Raw genomic sequence first — 23,621 nt, 5'->3', positions numbered from 1 at the left:
ACGGCAATTTTTGCTTCATATTTTATATTTCAGGTTGTCCTGTTAACTGGAAGAATTTTACGGGCAATTGTTACTACTTTTCATCAGAAAGAGACATTTTTGAAGGGGCAAAACATTCCTGTGAAGAAACATCCTCACATTTGGTTTTCATAAACAGCAAAGATGAGCAGGTACAAAGCTATAGCTGGTGTTCCTATATCTAGAGATGCTGACACTTTAGTTGAGGACTCCTCTCAACAGAAAAGATACCTAAACATCAGAAGTCTGCTGGTGTCAGTTACACCCAAAAGTCAGTAGAACTTTACACAGAGGAACAATAAAATATGACCGTTCCTCAGGAAATAGTGACAGTGACAGTCATGTAAGACTAAAAAGTCAGTAGGATCTACTGATGCTTTCTTTCAGTGACAAACAAATCAAAACCGTGACCCATCACCTTGCAACTTAAAAAAACAGTCCTAAAATGCTCCCATAATGGGGGAAGGGATGTTTGTCCATTTCCCTCCATGACTTGATCAAAATCACACATACCCTCAAAGCTGCTTTTGGCAAATGCTGGTGGGACAATTTTTTCTAGAAAACAGTTGAGGAGAAGGTATTTTAATCAGGAGGCAGAGGGTAGAAAACACCCAGCCATCATGCACAGCTGCTCCAGACATCAGCAATTTCCTGAAGCTGTATTGTTATTTCTTTTCAGTTTTCTTTAAGCACTTCAGGAGATCAATCACAGCTCATGTGACTTGGCCCTATCAGACTGTTCAGAGATAAAAACTAAAAATAATGTAAACTTTTTAATTCTATTAGCATTGGGCATCTTATGACAGGGTCATAAGTTTTTGAAAGGAAGCTGTGTGCACACTAAAGAGAGTTGAGGACTTGTTAATATCTTCTCCTGGTGGTGTGTTGTCCATGAGGAGGACACTAAAGGCAACAGAAAAGCTATGTACAACCATTCTTTGTCCTCTCAATTAATGAATGCATGCATTCAACCTAGCAGGAGCAATGGATAAGATGTGAGTTGTCCTCTTAGTTCCTTAACCCCAGCAATTAATCTTAAAGGGATTTTGTTGCTGTTTCCCCTTCCTTCTAGATTTCTACAGTCTTATTATCTGGCCATTATATTTTGTTTTGCTAGATATACTCTTTTATTGCTATGAAAACTGGGGAAATCATGGGAGCAGATTAATCCATATGTATATGTAGAATATGAATATGCCTCACATCATCTCAAATGACCATGATGTTTTTCTGTGGAGTAATTCTACCAGTAACTGTTGATAAGTCACCTTAAGTTCATGCATGTCTGAACCACCCATATCAGCAGGCAGTATATGTGACCTGTTAAGTCATTAAAAAACTGTGATGATATGAAGTAATTTCTAAGGCCAGATCATGCTTTCATAGCTTCAGAACAAATAGTCACATGAGTGCTTCTTAGACCATTTCTACACTGGGAACTTCGCTGCTGTGGCTCCTGTGTGGGACCACAAATCCAGGCCGGATGATGTCTACCAGGCTAAATGCTCTCCTGTGTGGGAGCAGGAAGAGGCGGGGCAACCTGTCCCCGTTGAAACTCCAGTCTGCAGCCTAGTGCGGAAACGGTCTTTATATATTCTGATGCAGCCCAGTGCAACCAATACTTTCTTGCGTTCACAGCAATGGCTTAAAAAACAGATAGCTGGAAAAGGAAGCTTCTGGATTGGCCTCACAGACTCAGAGCGGGAAGATGAGTGGTTGTGGCTGGATGGCACGTCACCAGGATATACGTAAGTGTAGGAAGAGCATCTTCTGCTCCTGTTCTTGCTGTTGTTCCCAAAATGGGAAATTTTGCTAGAACCTTTAAAAACAAATCTTTACCTGGAAAGGTTATTTGCCTTCTGCTATTTTGTTCTCACTCAAACTCTCTCCTTTAACAACAATAAAGCTACAAGGGTTAATTTTCTTGCCGAAAAGAAAACTGAATATTGATTAAAAGAATTGTAGAACCATACAGTATTATGACACTGGTTGCCTAGAAGCTCATTGTAGACTATTATTGTAAATCAAAGGTGGATATCAGACCTTTCTTCCCCTGACCCTGTTTTATATATTTCCTTCTTTTAATGTGTATTTATAACTGTTCATTTTAAAAGTCTGTTTGTTGACATGTCAGACAGTAACCATAATTTTATATGAAATAGGAATCCTCTCTGAAAGGTATAGGACAGTGATAGAATTAAAGTTTTTCTATTTTTCTTTTAAAACTAACTGGATACTCAGTCAGAGACAAATGCCTTTGAACTGAGCTCAGGGCATACATTGTTGTGCTGCAGGCCAATCCTGAGCAAATGCAGGATCCATCTTTCCCACTGAGCTTTCTCTTCTTATCACATGGTTTCACTGCAGTTTGGCACCAAACTAGATCTTCCAAAAATATAATTTGATAGATTCATTATTTTACACTGATAAAACCTTTGGCAGTTTCTGACCGACTGCACACTGAAACAGTATTTATTATTATTTTATTATTTATTTGATTTGTATGACCGCCGCTCTCGGAAACCGGCTCGCGGCGGTTCACAACATTTTAATACAGATACAATATATTAACCATTAAAATTCCCCATTAAAACCCCATTAAAACAATGACTAAGTCACAATGATGGCGATTAAAACTATTCCCGTACAGGCCCACTGGATGAGCAGAAGGGAACGGAGGATAATTGGGCATAGGATGGAACATTCTGGGGAACCAGGTCAGTCTAGTACTGGCCTCCCCCCTCCGGGGAGAGGGGTCCGATCTTAGCCCCGGGCCATCACCCGGCCTTAGACAAACGCCTGGCGGAAGAGCTCCGTTTTGCAGGCTCTGCGGAACTCAGAGAGCTCCGACAGGGCCCGCAGCTCTTCAGGGAGCTCATTCCACCAGGTAGGGGCCAGGACCGAAAAGGCCCTGGCCCTTGTCGAGGCCAGGCGTGCCTCCCGGGGTCCTGGGATCATCAGCAGATTCTTACCCGCAGAGCGAAGTGCCCTGCGGGGGGCATAAGGAGATAGGCGGTCCCTCAAGTATGCAGGACCCAAGCCGCGTATAGTCTTAAAGGTTAATACCAAAACCTTGAACCTGATCCGGAAACAAACTGGCAACCAGTGCAGCTGCTTCAGCAGAGGCTGAACATGGGACCTCCAAGATGATTTAGTGAGGACCCGTGCAGCTGCATTCTGTACCAGCTGTAACTTCCGGGTTAGAGACAAGGGTAGGCCCGCGTAGAGCGAGTTACAGAAGTCTAATCTAGAAGTAACCGTTGCATGGATCACAGTGGCCAGGTGTTCCGGGGGCAGGTAGGGCGCTAGTAGCCGAGCTTGGCGTAGATGGAGAAACGCCGTCCGGGCTACCTTAGTGACCTGGGCCTCCATGGAAAGTGAGGCATCCAGAATCACTCCCAAATTCCTGGCTTGGGGCACAGATGACAATTGTACCCCGTCCAGGCAGGGAAGACGCGCTTCCTGTTCCTGCTCCCTTCGGCCTAGCCAAAGGACCTCCGTCTTAGAGGGGTTGAGTCTCAGGCGGCTCTTCCTGATCCATCCAGCCACTGCTTCCAAACAACTGGCGAATTTTTCTGGGGGGAGATCTGGCCGGCCATCCATCAAGAGATAGAGCTGGGTATCATCAGCGTACTGGTGACACCCAAGCCCATAACTCCGTACCAGCTGAGCCAGGGGACGCATATAGATGTTAAATAACGTGGGGGAGAGCACCATATAACTCCATATATTGGTGTCATTTGCATGTAATTACTCATGAAAATCCAAAACTTTATCTTAACTTTATCTGTTAATTCTACGATGTCTTAAAAACTGGCCCACAGGGAGGTTCTCTTTCAAATGTTTAGGGTGGTAAGAAGAGAAATCTAGTAAAGTATTACAATCAGTAATTACATGTATAAATGTTTTGGACATGTATGTGCATAAAACTGATGAAAACAGGTTTAAAGTTTCTACCTATTTTAAACCAACTGATTGTAATACTTTACTAGATTTCTCTTCTGCCAGGGAGCATGAGTGGAGGCTAGAGCCGCTGTATGTTTTATGCAATGGGCTTTTCTGCCAGTTTGTAATATAGCAAAGTAGCACATAAAGTGTGTAACATGCTGGGTCTGGGGAAAAACAGCTCACTGTTTGTCTGCTGCAAGGTTTTGATATATGATATTTCACGTTTTATTTTCCTTCACTTTTTCCTCTCAGACATAAAGGGTTAAAAAATAAACTGTAGCTTTCGATGCTCAGTATTTACCTTATGTTGTATTTTCCCTGTACCCTTTTGACCTCAACACTGTCAGTCAACTCAGCCGGACTTCACTTGTTACTTCTGGAAAGTACCATGACTGCCCACAGATTCATTCAGCCACTTTGAGTGGGTCAGGCATGTTCTTTATGGCTCCATTTCAGACAGTAACCACAGATTTCTTGTGCTGCTTTTTCAAGAAAGATGAGATTTTCAAGCTGTGAGGAAAGCACATTTTATTTATTAAATGAAAACAGTCAAGAATTGTGGACCTATCAAGCAAGGTCTCTTTAGTGCACCTCTAAACTACTTTATAAAGACTTTAAAATCTTTATGACTGTCCATTCACTATCAAAAGTATAACATACAATGATAGATGATAAATCTTTCTTTCTAAAGACATAACAATAGCTGTGGGGGGAGGGGAACTCATAAATAAACCCAGTACCCAGCTACTGCCACGGGTCAGTTCTTGTTGGATGGTGACATATTAATATGAATTCATTTGTCATATCTTAGTATTCTCTGTTTTGTTTCTTTCTCTATACTTGATAACAAGAAACTGTTGGCTTTCTTTTGATTTGAGGTCAGGGATGTAAATCCAATAGCTAATAGTAAATCAGTAGCTAATTTGGAGATGTTAGACAAATGCAGTCCTATGGATTGTGCTTATCCCTTTCATATCCATAAACATCCCCAAATAAAAACAAAGCACAAATTTCTAATTTTAGGCCCTTAAGCCTTGGCAGCTTGTTGGATTGATTCTCTTGGCAGCCCAGCTGTTTTCTATTTTCACATAGCATCACGTCAAGGAGTGTATTTTGTATTCAGAACTGAGCTGGGATTTTTGTTGTTTTGCTTTTGCTTTACTGTTAGTCACTTCTGTTGCAACATCATGCTGCTTTTCAATAAATAATCCATTATTTCTTTTGCTGAAAGAAACTGGAAGTCTGGGCAGCCTGACAACTGGAACCATGGGCACGGACCAGGTGAAGATTGTGCTGGTTTGATCCATGCTGGGTTGTGGAATGACTTTCACTGTGAAGATGTTAACAGTTTTATTTGTGAACAAGAGGTGGACAAAGGTAAGCCAATCAGTAAGTTAAGCTACATAAAAATAATCAAATGTAACACTTGCTTTCATAAAAGGAGATTTAGGATTAGTAGCCCAATGCAGCTATGCAAGTACGTTGTCTATTACAGGAGTATTGTTCCCAATTGTAATTGTTGTTGTTAAAGGGGAAATTGTATTTTCCTTTGTCAGTAATATTTGAACAACACTTGAGGAAGCTTTCTTAGGGAGCAGTCCTAAGTCCCATATATACTCTCATATAAGCCAACCTGCTTATAAACTGAGGTACCTAATTTTACCACAAAATCTGGGCAAATGTATTGACTCGCATATAAGCCGAGGGTGGGAAATGCTCCATTATCACATGCTCTCCCATTCAGCATTGCCATTCCTTTTGCCACTGAAGGCAAAAGGAAAAAAAGGTCAGAGTCCTTCAGTCAAACCATTGATGTCCTACGAGCTGCCAGAGCTTGCAGTACACATTTGCAAAAGGCAATGAAACAATTGGCTGGCTGGAGCAGGCTTTTATTTCAGTTACTTTATGTACCCGCGTATAAGCCGAGAAGGGCTTTTTCAGTGTGAAAAAGGATGCTGAAAAAATAGCCTTATATGCGAGTATATAGGGTAGGTCTAATAAGAAGTCCTATTTTACTCAGGGGGACTTACTTCCAGGAAAGTGCTTTTAAGTTTGCAGCCTTGGCATGTAAATACATTCTACATATAAGGAGATTCCAGCACTTTCTATTGATTGTCAGCCTCAGTGATACAGAATGTGATATCCCGGGAGATCACACCACCCACTTGATTCTTGTGTCTTGGGTAAAAAATCTAGAAGCTCTTGAATGGGGAAAAACAGCCCTCACCTGTTGATTGCCTTGCAAAACATTGACCTAATCCTGGACCTTTTCTGCACCAGGAATTTGGCCTGACTCACCGCTTGTTGCAGATCAGGCCAAATTCCCACTTCCACATGATGTCAGTGCTGGACTGTCACAGGCCTAGCCCAACTCAGACCCTCAGACCCTGCCACAAGGAAACACAGATAAATCTATGTTCCCTTTTTTTTGTCCCAGGCATCAACAGGGCCATGTTGGGCCTGGGCCATGTGGCTGGCCCGGCTCCTGACTACCCACATCTGAGTACAGCATCCTAGAAGGGACAAAAAAAATGCCTGTGTAGCAGAGCTTCTTTGGACATTGTTTTTATTTTTAAGAATGTGGTATTGCGTACCAACGGTCTTAACAAAGATTTTAAGGCCCACGTCACCCCGCAGGGGAACCTTGCCTCCCTCACTGCCATGCAGGAGCACAAATCCAGGGCAGATGGGGTGCACTTTCCCAAAAAACCCAGCTACCTCTTGGCTTAGATCTTCCCAGCATTTTATGATGGAGCTTATGACATGGCAGTCATTTTCTAATGGAACTTAGTACTAAATTTCAGAATGGTAAAAACGCCCACAAGCTCAACCAGGCTGGACACCACCCTTCCTCTAAGGCAGCTGTCCCCAACCCCCAGTCCTGGAATCGGTACTGGTCCATGGATCAGTCGGCACCGGGCCGCGGCTCCTCCTCATCCTCATACCCGGCTGCTGCCTCAGGGGCTGCCCTGCCACTCTGCTGCCAGCTCACTTTCGGTGCTCTCCGGCAGTGGCCATGACTGGGGCTCCCCTCCCATGGGCAGCGGGAAGTCAGGGGCGCCGGTGGGCGGAGCAGGGGCTCAGGCGGCGGCGATGTCCCTTGGCAAAAGGCCCCCTGGGCCACAGTAAAATTGTCAAGCGGGTGATAAAAAGGTTGGGTACCACTGCTCTAAGGAGCTGAATGCCATGCACATGGTTCTTCCCCCAACAATTGTATTTCCTAAACAACACTGTAAAACTCTAGATTAAAAATTGGGGTTTGAACTTGAGTCTTCTCAGTATCAGTCTACATTATGCTGGCTCACAACCTGTGTTTATCTCAGAATGCTTTGCTGAACGGAAGGGAGACTTACAGAAACCCTGACCCAGGGAAAATAGCATGGGGGAAACATTTGCAGAAAATAATTTGTCAGGATAATGATGAACTTTCCGTACCAGCTAATTCTTACCTGTCAAGTTTTCATCATTTTGAGCTATGATTTGCCAGTGCCTTTTCACCACATCAGATTCTAAACATAGACTCTGAATTTGCAACTGGCCTTCTGCATCTGTGGTTTTCCCCCATCACTAGTCAGGACTCCAGTCGTTGCATTTGTTTTGCATTTTCTGGGGAGAGTGGGTGGTCCTGCCTCCCATCATGTATCCCCCTTCTTTTGGGTCTGAGCATGTGCAAAAACACACACCATAACACAACCAAAAGTTTTTTTTAAAAAAATTAATATCGTAAACCCCATCCCTCGATTCCTATGGCACTCAAATCACCTAAGCAATGGGGGGGGAGGGTCTTCTTGTGTTGCTGTATGCTCAGTCACCATACATGCATGAAAACAAAGCACCTCAGACACTGGCACACAACTGTTTTTCTGCACAAAAGTTACAAAGTGGCCTGCTGCACCTTAAACCATAAGCTCCATTTAGACGAAAGTAATATCAGGGCTCTCTTAGCCTCACCCACCTCACAGGGTGTCTGTTGTGGGGAGAGGAAAGGGAAGGCAAACGTAAGCCGCTTTGAGGCTCCTTTGGGTAGAGAAAAGCAGCATATAAGAACCAACTCTTCTTCTTCCAGATACTAGAGGAAGAGGCGTGGGAGGTGTGGGAATGTGGAGTCCTCATTTTTTACTTTTAATTTTCTGACGCATTCCTAGAAGCCTGTGCTATTGTTACTGCAAATTTGGGTTGTAACATGATGTCGGGTTGTAACATGTTGTCTTGATTCCCCACTCCAAAAATAATATGGAGGGGAGGGGGAGGGCGGGAGGAGAGACAGATTATTGGTTGGAGTTGATACGTCATCACTTGAGGTGGGGATGCAGGAGGAAGCAGATTCGAATCCTGAGGTTCCTCATTGGATAACTGCGAATTCCCTCCCAGGGAAGGGGGAGACACTGCATTTTCCGAGGGTTCTCAATCCATGCAGCAAACAAGGAAAACGTTTGAATCAGCTCCTTAAGAGCCCAGTTTTTGCGTGAAAGGTTTGTTATTCCTTGAAACATTAGGAAGACCATTGTGGCATCTTTTGCAGCTGCGGAAACAGTATGATAAATCTGGGGAGCAAAGAAGCACTTTTTAGCAACTTTTCTCCTTCATTTGTGGGCTTTAAAAACCTTTTACATTTCTATGAGTTTAATTTGTTGTTTTCCTTTCCAACTTTAGCTCAGCCTTCAGGATTGTAACTGTGAGCTTCAAGATGAAAATGACTATTTCTTCAAAGAAAGAAACAAACAAAAAATCCTCTGGGAGTGAATAATCACCTGTCCAAAAGAGGGAGCACTGAGAACTGGTTTTGATGAGCAAAAGCCACCTGCACAAATTGTTCTCCTTGTCTTCTAATTTTCAGGGGCTTTTAGAACCTGTTGCACAAAAGCATTTATTGGAAATGCAATTGGACTGAATCAGCTCTTAATCCTTCTCAACCTTGAAGAGTACAGATACAAAAAAAAATGTTCCTGTCAGAAATGGACAATGCCAAGCTGGCTACAAGTAATAACTTTGCCACTGTAGTAAAACTGTTTGAAGTTACTGCATACACACAACATCCAAGTCATAAAATCCCAATATAGGCAAATTATATAAATATACATTTATAAATATATATAAATTTTATATAAAAATATATATAGTCCAAGTCTGATCAATAATATAGAATATACTTTTAAAAGCTTTTAAATTTTTGTATTTTTGTACAAAATGTTTGCCTATTATATTGGTCTTTTTAATTGCCTTAAAATAAATTTAGTGCAAAGAGACCAAAGAAAACAGCACTGATGCTATTATCGTTTACTAGAAATGATTGTCAGGTACAAATCTTGCTCCCAGTAGAAGCATACTTTTGGTTTTAAATCACTCCATCTTAAACAACTTTGAAGATGGTTTGTTGTAACATATGAAGTATTTTACATAAGAAATGTTGGAGAGAGTGGTTCCAAGTGATGCCAGTTTCAAACCTCTTTCTGCTTGGTTGGTTTCATCTGCGGTTGGTTTTGACTGCAGCATAAGCCATGTGTGGATGGGGTGATGTCCCCGAGAATACCCGGTGCTACTGTCTGCAAGGAATGGAGAGTTGCGGTTGAGATGCTTCTCCTCTCCCAGAGTAGCTGCTGAGCACTGGCCTGGCAACAAATGGTAGCTCAGAATCAAGCAAGACATTTCCCACAGTTGCATGTGGCTTTCCCCCAGCATAATTGTTTAACCCAAAGACAGCTTCCAATGGGGAACAGCACAGCAGGTGTAATGCTTATATTTTCCTTACCAGCTATTAACCCCCATCTCCAGCTGCTTGCTTTCATTTTGGGAAAACGGCCATTGGGGAGTGGAGAAAGGAACCATTCCCACTCCTAGGGTCACTTGATTGCTCATTCTAAGAAGCATTTTGAGGTTGTGGAGAAGTAATACATATTTGCATACAACTCCTAATTTTGACTCCTAACTGACATAAAATTAAGGCTTTCTTACAAGGGCATAATGTTCTGCAGAGAATCAAAATAAAGACACCTTGCATTTTGACATACATTAGGAGTTTTGTGAAATGTAGAACATACCATACAAATTTCTGTGTATATAAAGGTAGCAGAAATCTCTGTGGTCACTTTTGTTGCAGATTCTGGGTGCAACATAGGGGGAAAATCAGTTTATAAAACAACCACAAATATAAATTCATAAGTCTCAATTCATCTTGAATTTTTTTTGCCACTAGTTTTACCCATGCTCCCTATTTGGTTAAATAGAATTTGCTAAAGCTTCCTTTTCCTCTTCTTTTAGAAAGAGCTATGGCATCATATGAGCCTCTTGTGGCACAGAGTGGTAAGGCAGCAGACATGCAGTCTGAAAGTTCTGCCCATGAGGCTGGGAGTTCGATCCCAGCAGCCGGCTCAAGGTCTACTCAGCCTTCCATCCTTCCGAGGTTGGTAAAATGAGTACCCAGCTTGTTGAGGGGTAAACGGTAATGACTGGGGAAGGCACTGGCAAACCACCCCGTATTGAGTCTGCCAAGAAAACGCTAGAGGGCATCACCCCTAGGGTCAGACATGACCTGGTGCTTGCACAGTGGATACCTTTACCTTATGGCGTCATATAAAATGCAAGCAAATTTTTATGTTTATTATTGGGACCTATCAGATATGAACCTCTCAGAGATATCTAGCTGGTGATTACTGGAAATAAAATGCTTGGTCTTCAGTATATTCTTATCATATAAGGAAAGGTCTTCTAATGTTCCTACACCTTCAGTTTGGTGAATTATATGGGTCCAGAGAATAAATCAGCAGCCCCCAGCATGGTGCCTAGCTTGGAGGGTGGGAGGGGTTGGTTTCCAGCATCTGCTTCTTCCTTGAGTTTAGGTTGCTACCAGCTAACTGGTTAGCAAAGCAGGAAACTTGAAACATTAGCTATGTCTAGTGTTTCCTGACCCATCTCACAGCCTCATGTAGTCTCATAGACTGACCTTAAAAAAACCTCTCAGCTGCTCAGTATGGCTGTGAGCTCTACAAAGTAGTAGGAGGGTTTTCTGCTTTCCTTTTCCCACCTGGACTTACAACTGTTGCCAGAGTTTTAATGTGCGAAGATAGCAGAGCTCTATCCTGCTTAAAAGAATAAAATGGTTTTATTATGAAGAGAGACAACTAAGTATATAAAGAGGGAGGGAGAGAACTAACTGTTGTCTGCAGTCATTCTGGAGGCAAGCAGGGAAGAAGTACGCTCAAAGGAGCAGGAAGCTTCCCATTAAGTCAATCAGGACACTAGAAAAAGTTCCTATTCTAACTATGCTAAACACACATTTCTTCCAGTGTTCACTGCAGGACACTCTTTATATTGTTGAATCGTGAACATTGCAGATCTTGCCTATTCCAACAGGGATTGCCTTTTGTGATTGGCCCTGCCCAGGAGGTAGCCATTTTATGATTGGCCACATCCATGGTGACAGCCATTTTGTCATAGCACCCACTAACCTTGCACAAAATTCCAAAAGTGTGAGGCCTTACAAGGCTGGAGACTCCAGTGCTAGATAACTAATGTGGGGGTGCGGGTGTCAACATATTCCACCTCTCCTAGGGAGAGTTGCTATGCTTCATATTTTGCTTTGCTGGCCTTAATGTCTGTAAATTCCATATTTTTCTAAAAACTAATCCTGGCTTGAGTTTAAAGATGCCAGTCCCCAGATGAGGACTTTGTGATCCCCTGGAATTATAGCTCATCTCTGGACTAGAGAGATTCGTTTCCCTGGAGAAAGTTGCTGCTCCTCCCTGCCCCAAATTCCGCCCATTCCCAGCTCCACCTCCAAATTCTCCAAGTATTTCTCAACCCACAGCTGGCACACCTCCAAATTCTCCAAGTAATTCTCAACCCAAATCAGTGAACATTTCCCCCTTCTTGCAATTAATTAAACATGTTAATGTTTAATTAATTGCAAGGAGGGGGAAATGTTCACTGATTTGGTGCAGACATATGCTCAGATAATGTGCCTTCTACATGGGTGGAAATGTACTAAGGGAAAGTATGTTGGCCCCCTAAGCAATCTGAACTTGCTGACTAGTTCCCATCCAGGCTTCTAAAAATATGCTGATGCATACAATGCTTTCATATGCACCAGTTTCCCTTATTAACATAAGGGTGGTGACAGCTCTTGGAATGCAAAGAGATACCTGTGGAATTTCCATGACACAGCAGTACACGGGGAAACCCTTGCAGACACAGAGGTTTTATTTGAGAACTGGAGCATGAAAAAGTGTGCACTAAGTGTCGGGTTGTGCACTCCCTGGGCTGGAATAGTGTATCTGAACTTTGGCTAAATCATTGCTAAAAATAGGTTTTCTTAGGCTATTAGTCTTATTTTTTTCCTTGTGCTTTCTTAATCAGAAGCAACTAAAGTAAGAATTTAAAAACAACTAGGCATTTTCAAGTACATAGACTGAACTACTGAACAAGGTATCTAGAATGATCCCTTACTCTCAGTTAACTATTTCTGCATCACAAAATGAAGGTTGTACCTAATAACTCGGTTACTGCTCAGAGGGAAGCTTTCTTTCAACAAGACTGGAACAGGCTACTCACATGAGCAGAAACTATAACTGTTGGAGGAAAGCAGAATATCAGCAGAATATTAGTACTGAAGATTTGTTTTTCACATGAATATTTTTATCTTTACAAATCTTGAGTTGCTGTGATGCCATTAACTGGCAGTGTTTCCTTTTCTCCCCACACATTCATTCAGCCATTTTGGGTGGGGTGGTCATGTTCACAATTTATTACAGGTTTTATACATGGATTTTCTGAATATTAATCTATTGGAAGCAGTCTTAAGAAAGGCTACTCAAAAGTAAATGCAATGTTATTCAGTGGGGCTTACTCCTAGGCATGTAGATGCAGGAGGGCAGCCCTGTTGGTCTGAAACAGTTTGAGTCCCATGACATCTTTAAGATCAACCAAGTTTAATTCTGGGTATAAACTTTGCTGGTCTTAAAGGTACCGCGGGACTCAATCTTTGTCCTAGGAAAGTAGGATTTCAACCTATGTCAATGAGGTAAACAAACCTTCCTATCTGTCAGGTACAAGAAAGCAGAAGTAGCTTTTGAAGTATTTGAATCTAAACTTCCCATTTCCTTAAATGACTCTAATTCCATGCTCCTTATGATCTCTTTAGTTTTCTTAATCTGTTTTGGATTTAGGGTTAATTATGCCATTTCATATTTAAAATGTTTGAGAAATGAAGCCTCAACATTCTTCTTATTTTTTACAGATTTATTTTTAAAATATGGAATCCAGGAAGACTGTTTATAACTAAGAAAATATATGTTTAGATAGCCTTGGACAGGAGTCAGAAATCTCATATGAAGGTTATGGAATTTTTGTTGCTGTAATGTGCCCATATTTCTTTACATTCCTTGTAAGAGGAAGAAGGTTAATTGCTCCATTAACAGTACAAGACTATGCAGAGTTAGTCCAGTCTAAGCCCACTGGTTTCAGGGAGTAATTCGCGGTATGATGGAGCTGTAAGAGTACCAGGGTCTGGTTGGGAAACAAATAATGCTACCAATGCTCAGCAGGTTTTCCCTGACTGTTGCCTTCAGTGGATGCTGCGCTGGGTTCCAAGACAGAAAAGAGGTAGAATATACATGTAATATGCAAACAAAGAGCCTTGCTGCCTGGAAGAGAAAGGGATGCATGATTGTGCATTATTTGAATGCTGAAACTGGAAAGTAGATGGAGATTATATCAAATGTTCTTTCTGCTAACATATTATATCTTCAGGAATAATGTCCTTATACACTAATAGAAATTGAGATATGATTGATTACCTCTAGAGCCTAGACATTCCTATAACAAAAATGAAGTTAAAAGAGACACTTTGATACTCTGGTCCAACAAAATCCACTGTTTTCAATTTAAGCCTCATTTGGCATCATGAGCAGCTTGTCAATCTCCCCATGCTGCTATAAGCTACCAAAAAGAATTTGTGGGGAGTGTGGTTAAAACAGCAAACACATGTAATGACAGGTGCACATGAAGGCAGCTGCCATGTTCATTGCTTTTCCTATGTCAGTTTGGGTCATTTGATGCACTCACATCCATACACCACTGCTTATTTGGTAGTGGCTTGTAGAAAGAAAAGCTGTTGTAAACTAATAAAATTTATTTTCTTTCTGGTTCCTCTTGACACAGTGAAACAGACATTTCTATGTGTTTTCATAATAAAATTTTGTTAATGTTCCCAAATTCTGAGTATCTTCATTCTAGAATAACCATTTATTTATTTGTCTGTTTGTCTGTTTGCGTGTGAGTGTATGTATGTATGTATGTATGTATGTATGTATGTATGTATGTATGTATGTATGTATGTATGTATGTATGTATGTACCGCCCTCCCCAAAGGCTCAGGGCAGTTTACGTAAAACAGGAACAATACAGTAATATTTATAACAGTAATACAGTGATAACAGCAAACAGCATAGTAGAATGATAGAGCATTAGAATAAAGGGAATGATACACCATTCCATAGAATGATAAAACAGTGGGTTAAACATTAAATCAATGCACACTGATGGTCCAGTGGGTTGGACAGATCTGCAGTGATTGCCATAGGAGGGAGGCTTAGGGACCAAAGTGAAGTGGTGTTCAGGTTAACCTCAGCCAAATGCCTGATGGACGAGCACCCTTTTGCAGGCCCTGCAGAACAGTTTGAGTTCTGTCAGGGCCCTGGTCTCCTCTGGGAGCTCGTTCCATCAGGTAGGGGCCAGGATGGAGAAAACTCTGTCCCTGGTTGAGATCAAGCGAGCTTCCTTGTGCCATAATCATCTGAAGGTGTAAATGTGTTTACCTGATTGTTTTACAAAGTGTAGACATAAATTCAAGGGAAGACAAGAAGAACTACAGGTGGGACTAAGGATCAGAAATTATGGTTGAAATGCGATTTTATAAAGTCAGAACTACAGCTGTGGCATACTTGAGAAAAGCAGCTTAAGAGAAACTGAAGGCAGAAGACTAGACTTAATTGTTTTCTGGTTCTGTTCTACTCTAATATTCTAATATGGATCTAGGCAGCCTGATCTAGTCAGCCTGGATCCTGAATGGGAAAGTACAGGAAATCTTGGCAGCAATAACTGAGGGGAAACCATGTAGAGGGGGCAAATGAGTTATACCGATGGACTGATTTCTGAGAGTGGGAATCAAGTCTTCAGGTACCTGGCTGAACAATAAAGAACCTGTCAAGATCTCAGCAGTTTGCTGAAGCCCAGTTATCCTGTTCCACCAAAATTATGCTGTTATTGATGTGGAACACATCTAGTGCCCTGTTTCCTAAAACGGAAATGATATCTGTACCTGTTATCTGTACCTGTTTCCTGTTCCCTGTAAACCGCCCTGAGCCTTCGGGGGTGGGCGGTATATACATATAAATAAACAAACAAACAAATAAACAAATAAATAAATATCGGGCAAGACATCCGTTGTCATGTCTTAGGGTGGCAGCAGAACTCTGAGGGTCAGAGCTGGGCCTCGGAGTTTTGCCACATGCAGCCCATCTTCCCAGGTTGGTCCCACCCTTCAGAGAGTGAGACCAGGCTGGGAAGAGGACAGACTCAGCAGGTATGTATTCCACATGCCCTGTGATTATCGGACTCTTACTCATTTTTTTCATGTACAAATATCCCTTTCCTATGTATGCAACTTTGAGTGGAATTTAGGAGGGACTCTCTCCCCTTGTGAGCCTTTTGTGGTGCAGAGTGGTAAGGCAGCAGATATGCAGTCTGAAGCTCTGCCCATGAGGCTGAGAGTTCAATCCCAGCAGTCAGCTCAAGGTTGACTCAGCCTTCCATCCTTCCAAGGTCAGTAAAATGAGTACCCAGCTTGCTGGGGGGTAAACGGTAATGACTGGGGAAGGCACTGGCAAACCACCCCGTATTGAGTCTGCCATGAAAACGCTAGAGGGCGTCACCCCAAGGGTCAGACATGACCCAGTGCTTGCACAGGGGATACCTTTACCTTTACTCTCCCCTTAACTTCCTGTTTGTTTTATTAGTTTAAAATAGTTTAGGCCATTTGTCAAACAACTGGCAAGAGATGAAGTCTAAATAATCAAGATATTATAGAAAGCTAAAATAATCCCTTTCATGTACAATTATGCCTGTAATTTTAAAGAATTTTAGAATAACCACTGGACTCACACTGTTCAGAAATATGTGCTGTGATGGCAAACAGCAAGAATGCTGAGCCTCCTACAACAGGCTATGCAGTTCTACCTGTTGGGGGGAATCCAGTTGCTAAGGGCCCCTCTGAGGCTAGCCAGCTGAATGATACCTCCCAGTCCCAGGAGGAAGTGCTCTACAACTGTTTCATTCATCATCGTTGCTGCTGGGCTGCTGCTTAGGGCTCCCATCTTGCAAGGAAATGGGCCCCTTGCTTGCTGGGACAGCTCATCCACACAACACAGTGGGGAAGCTACCAAGCAGTCCAAATCATAGCTCTGCCTTGTTACCTGGCTGGGGTGGGGATGCTTTGGCAATGGAAAGTGATAGCAGCACACTATAGGGCTGGCAGAGTGCCTGTCCCCAACTCCATGGGAACTCTTCCCTGGGTGTATGCCCCATTGCATGACATGGAGCATGGTGTGAAGTGGGTCGGGCCATCTCCATATGTGGGCACCACTAGCCAGGGGTGTGGAATCCAGTATTGTTGAGGTAGTGTCAGCCTCATGTTAGGCAGACAGGGGAGGTGGGTGCAGAATCCCAGCATGGGCTGGCTGGATTCCTACTCCTGCTCACTTACCAGCATGTGGTCACCTCTTTGGTTTGTGCCCCTAAAGATGGGGTACATGTAAAGGTAAGGTTCTAAAATATGACTTGTTAGCCACACAGCAAGGACTTTGCTCTCTGCTTTGGGCATTAGTGTAGACTGGTGCTCCCTCAGTGGTGCTAGGTGCTCTCTGTGACTCCCCTGCTACCCAAATGCAAGCCATGTAGTCTAAATGTGCCCCGAGACATAATTCCTTGCCTCGTGCCCTGCCTACTGAACTAATGGGCATCTGGGGTTTATGTAGTGCTAGGGGGAAATTGGGTGTGGGAGAGGGTTTAGACACCACTTGGGGAGGCATATGATTGGCTGCCCAAACTCTATGAACAGAAGCAAATACAGAGAGAAAAAGCAATGCTACAACTATACCCCCTCCTTCTCCAAGGTTTGTCTCTGTTGTTGAAATCCTGTGATTGGCTACTGGGAGTGCTCTTCTAATCCCTTCCAGGGACTAGAAAGGAGAACAGTCTTCTTACCATCAACTTGGAAATCCATACGTTTGAAGCAAAACAAGACTATGGAAACAAGTAAGGCCTGACACCCTGCCCACCCCAAACCCAGAAAATTTATAAAAATCTTTCCATAAACCTGAAATATTCTAGAAGCTGTTAACTACAGAATTGTCCAAGGAAAGGGTATTCTTCAGGTTGATGTTTAGTTTGTGGATTTCTAGATATATACTTTTATCATTACCTGATCAGGTGGCAAGTCTTCTTGTAGCAGTAGAGATGTATGATTGTCCCATTTAAATTTCTTTTAATCTCTTTCTATTTTCATATGTTGCTATTATGAAAATGTACATTTCACCCATTTTCATAACTGATGTTCCCATAATTCTTAAGTAATATGTTATTTTATCTTGGATAAATGATGCAAAAAACATTGGGCAATTTAAATGGTGGTTTTATCAAATGTATTCTGTGTGGTCAGGCAAAAGGATTCATGTAGTTTAATCCTAAAAAGGGACAACCCATGTCAGAAACTTGGATTTTTCCAGTCAACATAATATTGCTACAAAATTTGGTAGTATCCCTGCATGAGTGACCCTGTTCTTCCCTCTCTTTCATGATAGGTGTAAAATGGATATCATCTGTATGAAGAGATAACTTTATGAGTTCTCTCAGTTACAATCCACATTCTCAGTGCTGTTAAAAGAAATAAAACAAGTGCTAAAATGTGATTTGTGAGCCCCTATTAAACTTCTGAGTAGTCCAGGGCACACTTTTCTAAAAATAAAGATATTCTAGCACCCATGGAAACAAAAGGCAGGAACGTAAGACATAAACACTATTTTTATCTTTCCTTTTCTATGCCTATATTTCAAGATCAAGTGCTACTTGAATATTTCACATTTATATAACTGTTTCTGAACAGTAGGATACTATAGCTGAATGATATGGTGCAAATTATATGTAAAGAATGTGTACTGCATGCATCTAGAACATAAGAGAAACCCTGGTCCATCTCCTGAAATCTTCCCAGTGGAACCCCAAACAAATGACCTTTCTCTGGAGTTGAAAAGGAGGGGTACAAATGTAATGACTTGTTTAAACCACAAACCACTTTCTCAGAAAAAGCAGAAATTCCTGTTGGATAAACTAGTCATCTTTCTTCATGTCCGTCTCCCGCCTACACAAGTGTTGCAATAAATAATTGCTCATAGTGCAGCTGTAAAAGATTTAAATTGTAGTTTGAAGAAACAAAAAAATATTTCGGCTTCCCAGTGCCCATATTTCTTGTGAAATGACATATGCTTTCATCACACATGAATGTGTATGTGCGCTGTGGATTCTTCAATTTGGATGTAGTAGCCGTGCAAGAAAAATGTCATGTATGAAGTAGTCCTATATCAAGCAAGCACTGAAATAAAGTAACAGAGATAAAGCTGATGTTTTTAAAGGGCCTTGTACATCATCAGGTTTCTGTGCACTAAGTACTGAACTGCTTCTCATCCTAAGGTTGTGCTTCTGTTGCAGATAAATTATCATTTTAAAAACATAAACTACTTTAGTTTGGTTACTACCAAGGGAGTTTCTGGGCTTGGAATAGAGAGCCTTTGTTTGCCTACTTTTTATGGAAAATCCAGGTGATCATAGCCAATCCATTGTGTTTTGCTGTTTTCTGTGCTGCTTCTTACTTTTGTTCAGGCCCATTTTTGCCAATGTTTTTCAATTGGAGAACAAGCTGCACCCATATAGACTGACAAAGGTCTATCAAGGCTTCCTGTGGCTTTTTCCTTTATGATAGTTTCCCTCTTTGCTGCTATTTCTTTAAAGTAGGGATAGTACTGGACTGAGGGATAAATCTGGTTCAATTGGCAAGTTAATACACATTATATTATTACTAGCATGAAAACCCATTGCAAGCAGGAATGCAATGGATGCTAGGACCCAGGGGATACCAGGAGGTGCAGCTCTCAGTGTCTCCCTCTCCCTCTCCCTTTCCCTCTGTGTCTCGGTGTGCCTTGCAGCAGAAGGCATAGCAGGTAATCAGGGCTGGTTTGTAGGAGGGAAGGAGGGCTGGTGTGCAGTTTGGGGCAGCTTTCTCTGTCTCTCTGTCTCTCTCTCCATCCATTACAGCAGGGGTGGCTCTCTCTGTGTCTCTCTCTGCCTTTCTTGCAGCAGGAGCGATAAGAGGGAATGAGGGCTCATGTTCGGTCTGGCAAGGTTCTGCGTGTCTCTCTCTCTGTCTCTGGCTTGTCTGTGAGGAACATGGCTAGCCTCCAGGGAGGGAGGGTGGGAGCTGTAGGGGCAGGGCCAATTAGGATGCAGCCAGCAACTCTGTCTGCACCCTGATTAGCCCTATTCCAACTTGGACAGCCGGACACGTTCCACCCCCCAGTCTGTTTCACAAATATATAGAGGAACTATGGATAAGGATTATTTTGGATAATCCCATTCCTAGATAAGTTTAGGATGGTGTATAACATATTAAAATTCACTATAAATATAAATTCTAATAAGACTATAAAACAATAAAATTAATAAAAATGTAGCTCCTGGGTGCCCCATTATTTCTCCTCTTAGGCCTTGTTCTTATACTGTACCATTGGGTCATCTATGCTGATATACTCTGAGGAGCAACGCTCTGATAAATTACCTTGAAATGGTTTTAAAAAGCCATAGTAGAAATAAGTAAGGGAGATTTGCCAAAGACAATGGGCAGAATTACAGTGATTTTCCACATTGTGTATACTCTGGTGCAAGGGCCAGAGTATACTCTGGTACACTCTGGAATATTGAATATGACACTTTAGTCATGCTTCAAGGCCTTTAGTGATGGTGCTACGGCAAATGCTTTTCATGGTTATATAGGAAGGAGCAGGAAAGGGGGGATACAATGAGAGACAGCAAGCGTGGGAGGGAAAGAGGGAATGAATAGGCAGATGATGTAAATGACAGCACAGCCATTTTCCCCAACAACAGTAGGGTATTCCCGCTGAAGAGGATTGCTTGTGCATAGTATTATGCAAGATGTTATACTCTGAAAAGGGCTCTAGGTTCTTAACAAGCTCGCAGCAGAGCACCATCTCTCTGCTAAAGGAAGTTATTTTTGAGAATGAGACACTGCATTTATAAGTTCCCCTTCTGTTGTTTCACTTCACTATGAGCAATGGCTTGCTGCTATATTGAGTGGTGTTGTGGTAAATGCAGACCACATTGGTTGTGGGTCTGTGAAAGCAGATGGTGATGTCTTCAGCATATGCTCACCTTTCCCCCAAAGCTGCTAAGAGGTCAGGGATGTAAATATGCACGGTCTGTATCACTTTGCAGTGATTGTATAGCCACTTCGGCATGTGCCACCCAACTCACATTCCTAATTCTTTTGGCTCAGTATAAATCATTTGCAATTGAGCTGGTTAAGTTGCAACTACACAGTATTGGCCTTTCAAGGGGCCAATCCGCAATTTCGATCGCGGACTCGCCCCCCCCTTAGCCTTTTATTTTTACCGCGAAGCGCGGTATACAGATGATATTGTGCTCTCATTGTGATCAATGGTATTTAGTCCCAGAGAAATGTAGATGGGATTGCAATCTATCTCAACTACTTAGCGAGATTCTCAGTAAAACATTCTAGCTATGTACAGGTTTCCCACAAGTGGATAAATTCAGCAGCATCTCTGAGAGCCTAACTCTATGCTGCAATAACAAAGCTCATACCTTGCATAAAACTTTGGTCTTAAAGGTGCCACTGGACTCTAAATTTGTTCTGCTGCTTCAGACCAACATGGCTACCTACTGTAATCTGTAACAAAATGTTTTCATCTCAGAGCAATCCAGGAAAAGTAAGGCTCATTCAACATCATTTTCCCTGACTGCCCATGGAATGAGCCAAGGTGATGTGCTGGCTCTTCTCCCAAAGGAAGAGTGGACCAGTCTGGGTTTGGCTAAGAGAACAGTCTTGATTTTCTAAAACACAAACTAGTATCCAGACTGGCTTACTCTAAGAAGCAATACTGGAGCCAGAGCTGGTTGCTTTTCTAAAGCAATAAGAGTGAGTGATGTCCCTGTCAGTGAATCCACATATGCTAGGCATTACATGTACTGAAAATCAGCCAAAGCAACATTCTTTTGGGGATGAAGTTGATATAAATAAAATGTAACCAAAAGCCCCAATAGCCAAATTCATCAATGACACATACTGTAATCACCACACACGGCCATGGCTAGATTTTCTACACTTCTATTGTTTTTTAAGAAGTTCTTAGCCATCAGAAACCAGATTCCCAAGTATGCTTGACAGCATAATGAAAGTATGTCCAAATATTCTTCATTAATCCTTTATTGCTTAAAGAATTAGGATTAACTGGGGAAATGTGGCTTGGTTCAGTTTGTGGTTCATGTCCTCATTCATGAACCACAGACCATCATGAACTTCTAGCTGCCTCATGATCCAATACCCACCAAACATGGGGGGGGGGGGCAGATAGAGATCCCCTGTCAGTTTGGTGCCTCTAACATGCTGAGGGGTCATTCTACCACCACATGAACCTCACAAACTGGTTCAGTTCATGAGAGCTGCAAGGTAGTAGAATGCCGCTCTGACATGCTCAAGGCCCCGAACTCACAGGAGATCTTTGGATGATTCTCCTCTATCTGTTTCCCATGTATGGTGGGGATTAGATTTATGGAATCCAAGTTATAGTTCCCTAAAGTGCTTTCTGGGGACACCTTCTTTGAGTGACCATAACTCAGACATTGTAAATCCAAATCCTCATCAGACCTGGATGGCAGGTAGAGGAGAGTCAGCTGGAGAGGCCCTGCAGTTTGGCTTTTCTAGCTTGCACAATCAATACACTCTTGAACCTCTGGAACTTGCACCTGTCAAAATGACCACTTTACCCAGGAAGTGTATAGAATGAAATATGTGCAATCTAGAGACAATCAAGTCCCAGGGGACCTCCCCTAATTGGATGCTCCTCTACATGCTCTCCAAGATGTTGAAGTTTTGTAAACATTTTGAGCAGAAACAGTCTGTGTCTGCTAGTAAACTGGCACAAACTTCCACAAATACATTGAAAATTCATGGAAAATTCATATTCATTGACCTGCCGCAAACTAGACTTTGCCAAGGACAAAGTAGTCAAAATTAATCATGAACTAGAGCTTGATTACACCCATCCCTAATTAGGATTTGCATTGCCATAAGGGAGATCATGTCGTGTTAAGTTACCAAGTGAAATTATCTCTGAAACCAGGCTTTGCAACTAAGTGATGCTCACTCCTATGCTCTGTTGGTTGAAAGGGCTGCAGTGGATTTACTTATCGCATACACAGAAACGTCAGTCCTCAATCCATTCCGGCCTGGTTTCCAGCCTGGCCATGGGTGGAGACAATTTTGGTCACACTGATGGATGATCTCCACTCCCGCAGCAACTGTACTAAGGTGGGTCAGCGCTGCTGGTGATGTTAGATCACATGGCAGCATTCAACGTGGTAGTTCATCAGCTTCTTGCTTGCTGCCTTGCCAACACTAGGAAAGAGGGACAGCCCTCCAATGGCTGATCTTGTTCTTCCAGGGCTGCAGGTGTGATTCTGGATGCCCCCTTAACTATGGAGGCTCAGATAACTAGATGTTTTACCAGTTCCACCAAGCTAAGCTACTAGTGCATTAACTGATCCTGGAACACCTTTTGACTAGACCTCCCCAAACCTGGGAGCCAAAGGCCACATATATATAATTTAAAAGGAAAACTTGACAACCACTGAGGAAAGCCCAATTGAAAACGGTTCAATCTGGAGGCCGTTCTGGTTGTGCTTATATACATATATATATATAAAAAGAAGAGATAAGAAATGTTTATTTGTATTCATTGTGAAATTGTTTAATATAGCCAGGGATAGGTTCTGTTTACTAATCCAGAACTGAGCAGAACAGGTCCTCACTAGGAAACCCTGGAAAACCCATATCCAGTCTCTTTTCAAGCAGTTGTAGTAGCTCACAGTTGAATTCGGGATCCGGTTTAAGGCTTTGATTCTGGGACCAGTGTACCTAAGGGGCCACCTAGCTGACTATACCCCCCAGAAGAGCATGCAGTTAAGCCAATCAGGACCAGGACCTTCTCAATTCTGGCCCCAGCCTAGTGGAATGAGGTCCCAGAAGAACTGCAGGCCCTGTAGGAGCTTTCTCAGTTCCGTAGGGCCTGTTAGGTAGAGCTCTTCCACCAGGTGTTTGATTGGAGCCAATGAAAAATACAACCACTAATCCTGGAAATGGGCCCTTCCCCCCATAAAATTCATCCACTGAATAGAAGGAACTGCTGAAAGTCAAGTAACAGTGGTCAATTCAAGTCGTGGTTATTATGACTGATAACCAATTTTAACATTTTTAACTGCAATCGTATTCTAGATGTCATGGAGAAAGAAGGAAGAAC

The 23,621-nt window shown here is 42.3% G+C and overlaps 1 protein-coding gene across 2 annotated transcripts in view; it reads left to right on the top strand.

Moving 5' to 3' along the window:
- COLEC12 (collectin subfamily member 12) overlaps positions 1-14,175 on the top strand; it is a 109,198-nt gene extending 95,023 nt beyond the window's left edge. For both annotated transcript variants that reach the window (XM_077352649.1, XM_077352648.1), the window contains 4 exons: positions 34-170; positions 1,657-1,766; positions 5,198-5,343; positions 8,620-14,175. In XM_077352649.1, coding sequence (XP_077208764.1) covers positions 34-170; positions 1,657-1,766; positions 5,198-5,343; positions 8,620-8,639 — 413 coding nt within the window. In that variant the 3' untranslated portion in view covers positions 8,640-14,175. The remainder of the gene's footprint in view (positions 1-33; positions 171-1,656; positions 1,767-5,197; positions 5,344-8,619) is intronic.
- Positions 14,176-23,621: the final 9,446 nt, after the last annotated feature.

The sequence above is a fragment of the Paroedura picta genome, chromosome 9 (assembly GCF_049243985.1).
Source record: "Paroedura picta isolate Pp20150507F chromosome 9, Ppicta_v3.0, whole genome shotgun sequence".
Lineage (NCBI taxonomy): Eukaryota > Metazoa > Chordata > Lepidosauria > Squamata > Gekkonidae > Paroedura > Paroedura picta.
The sequence above is the reverse complement of the archived record's forward strand: the minus strand, read 5'-3'. Positions and strand labels throughout refer to the sequence as shown.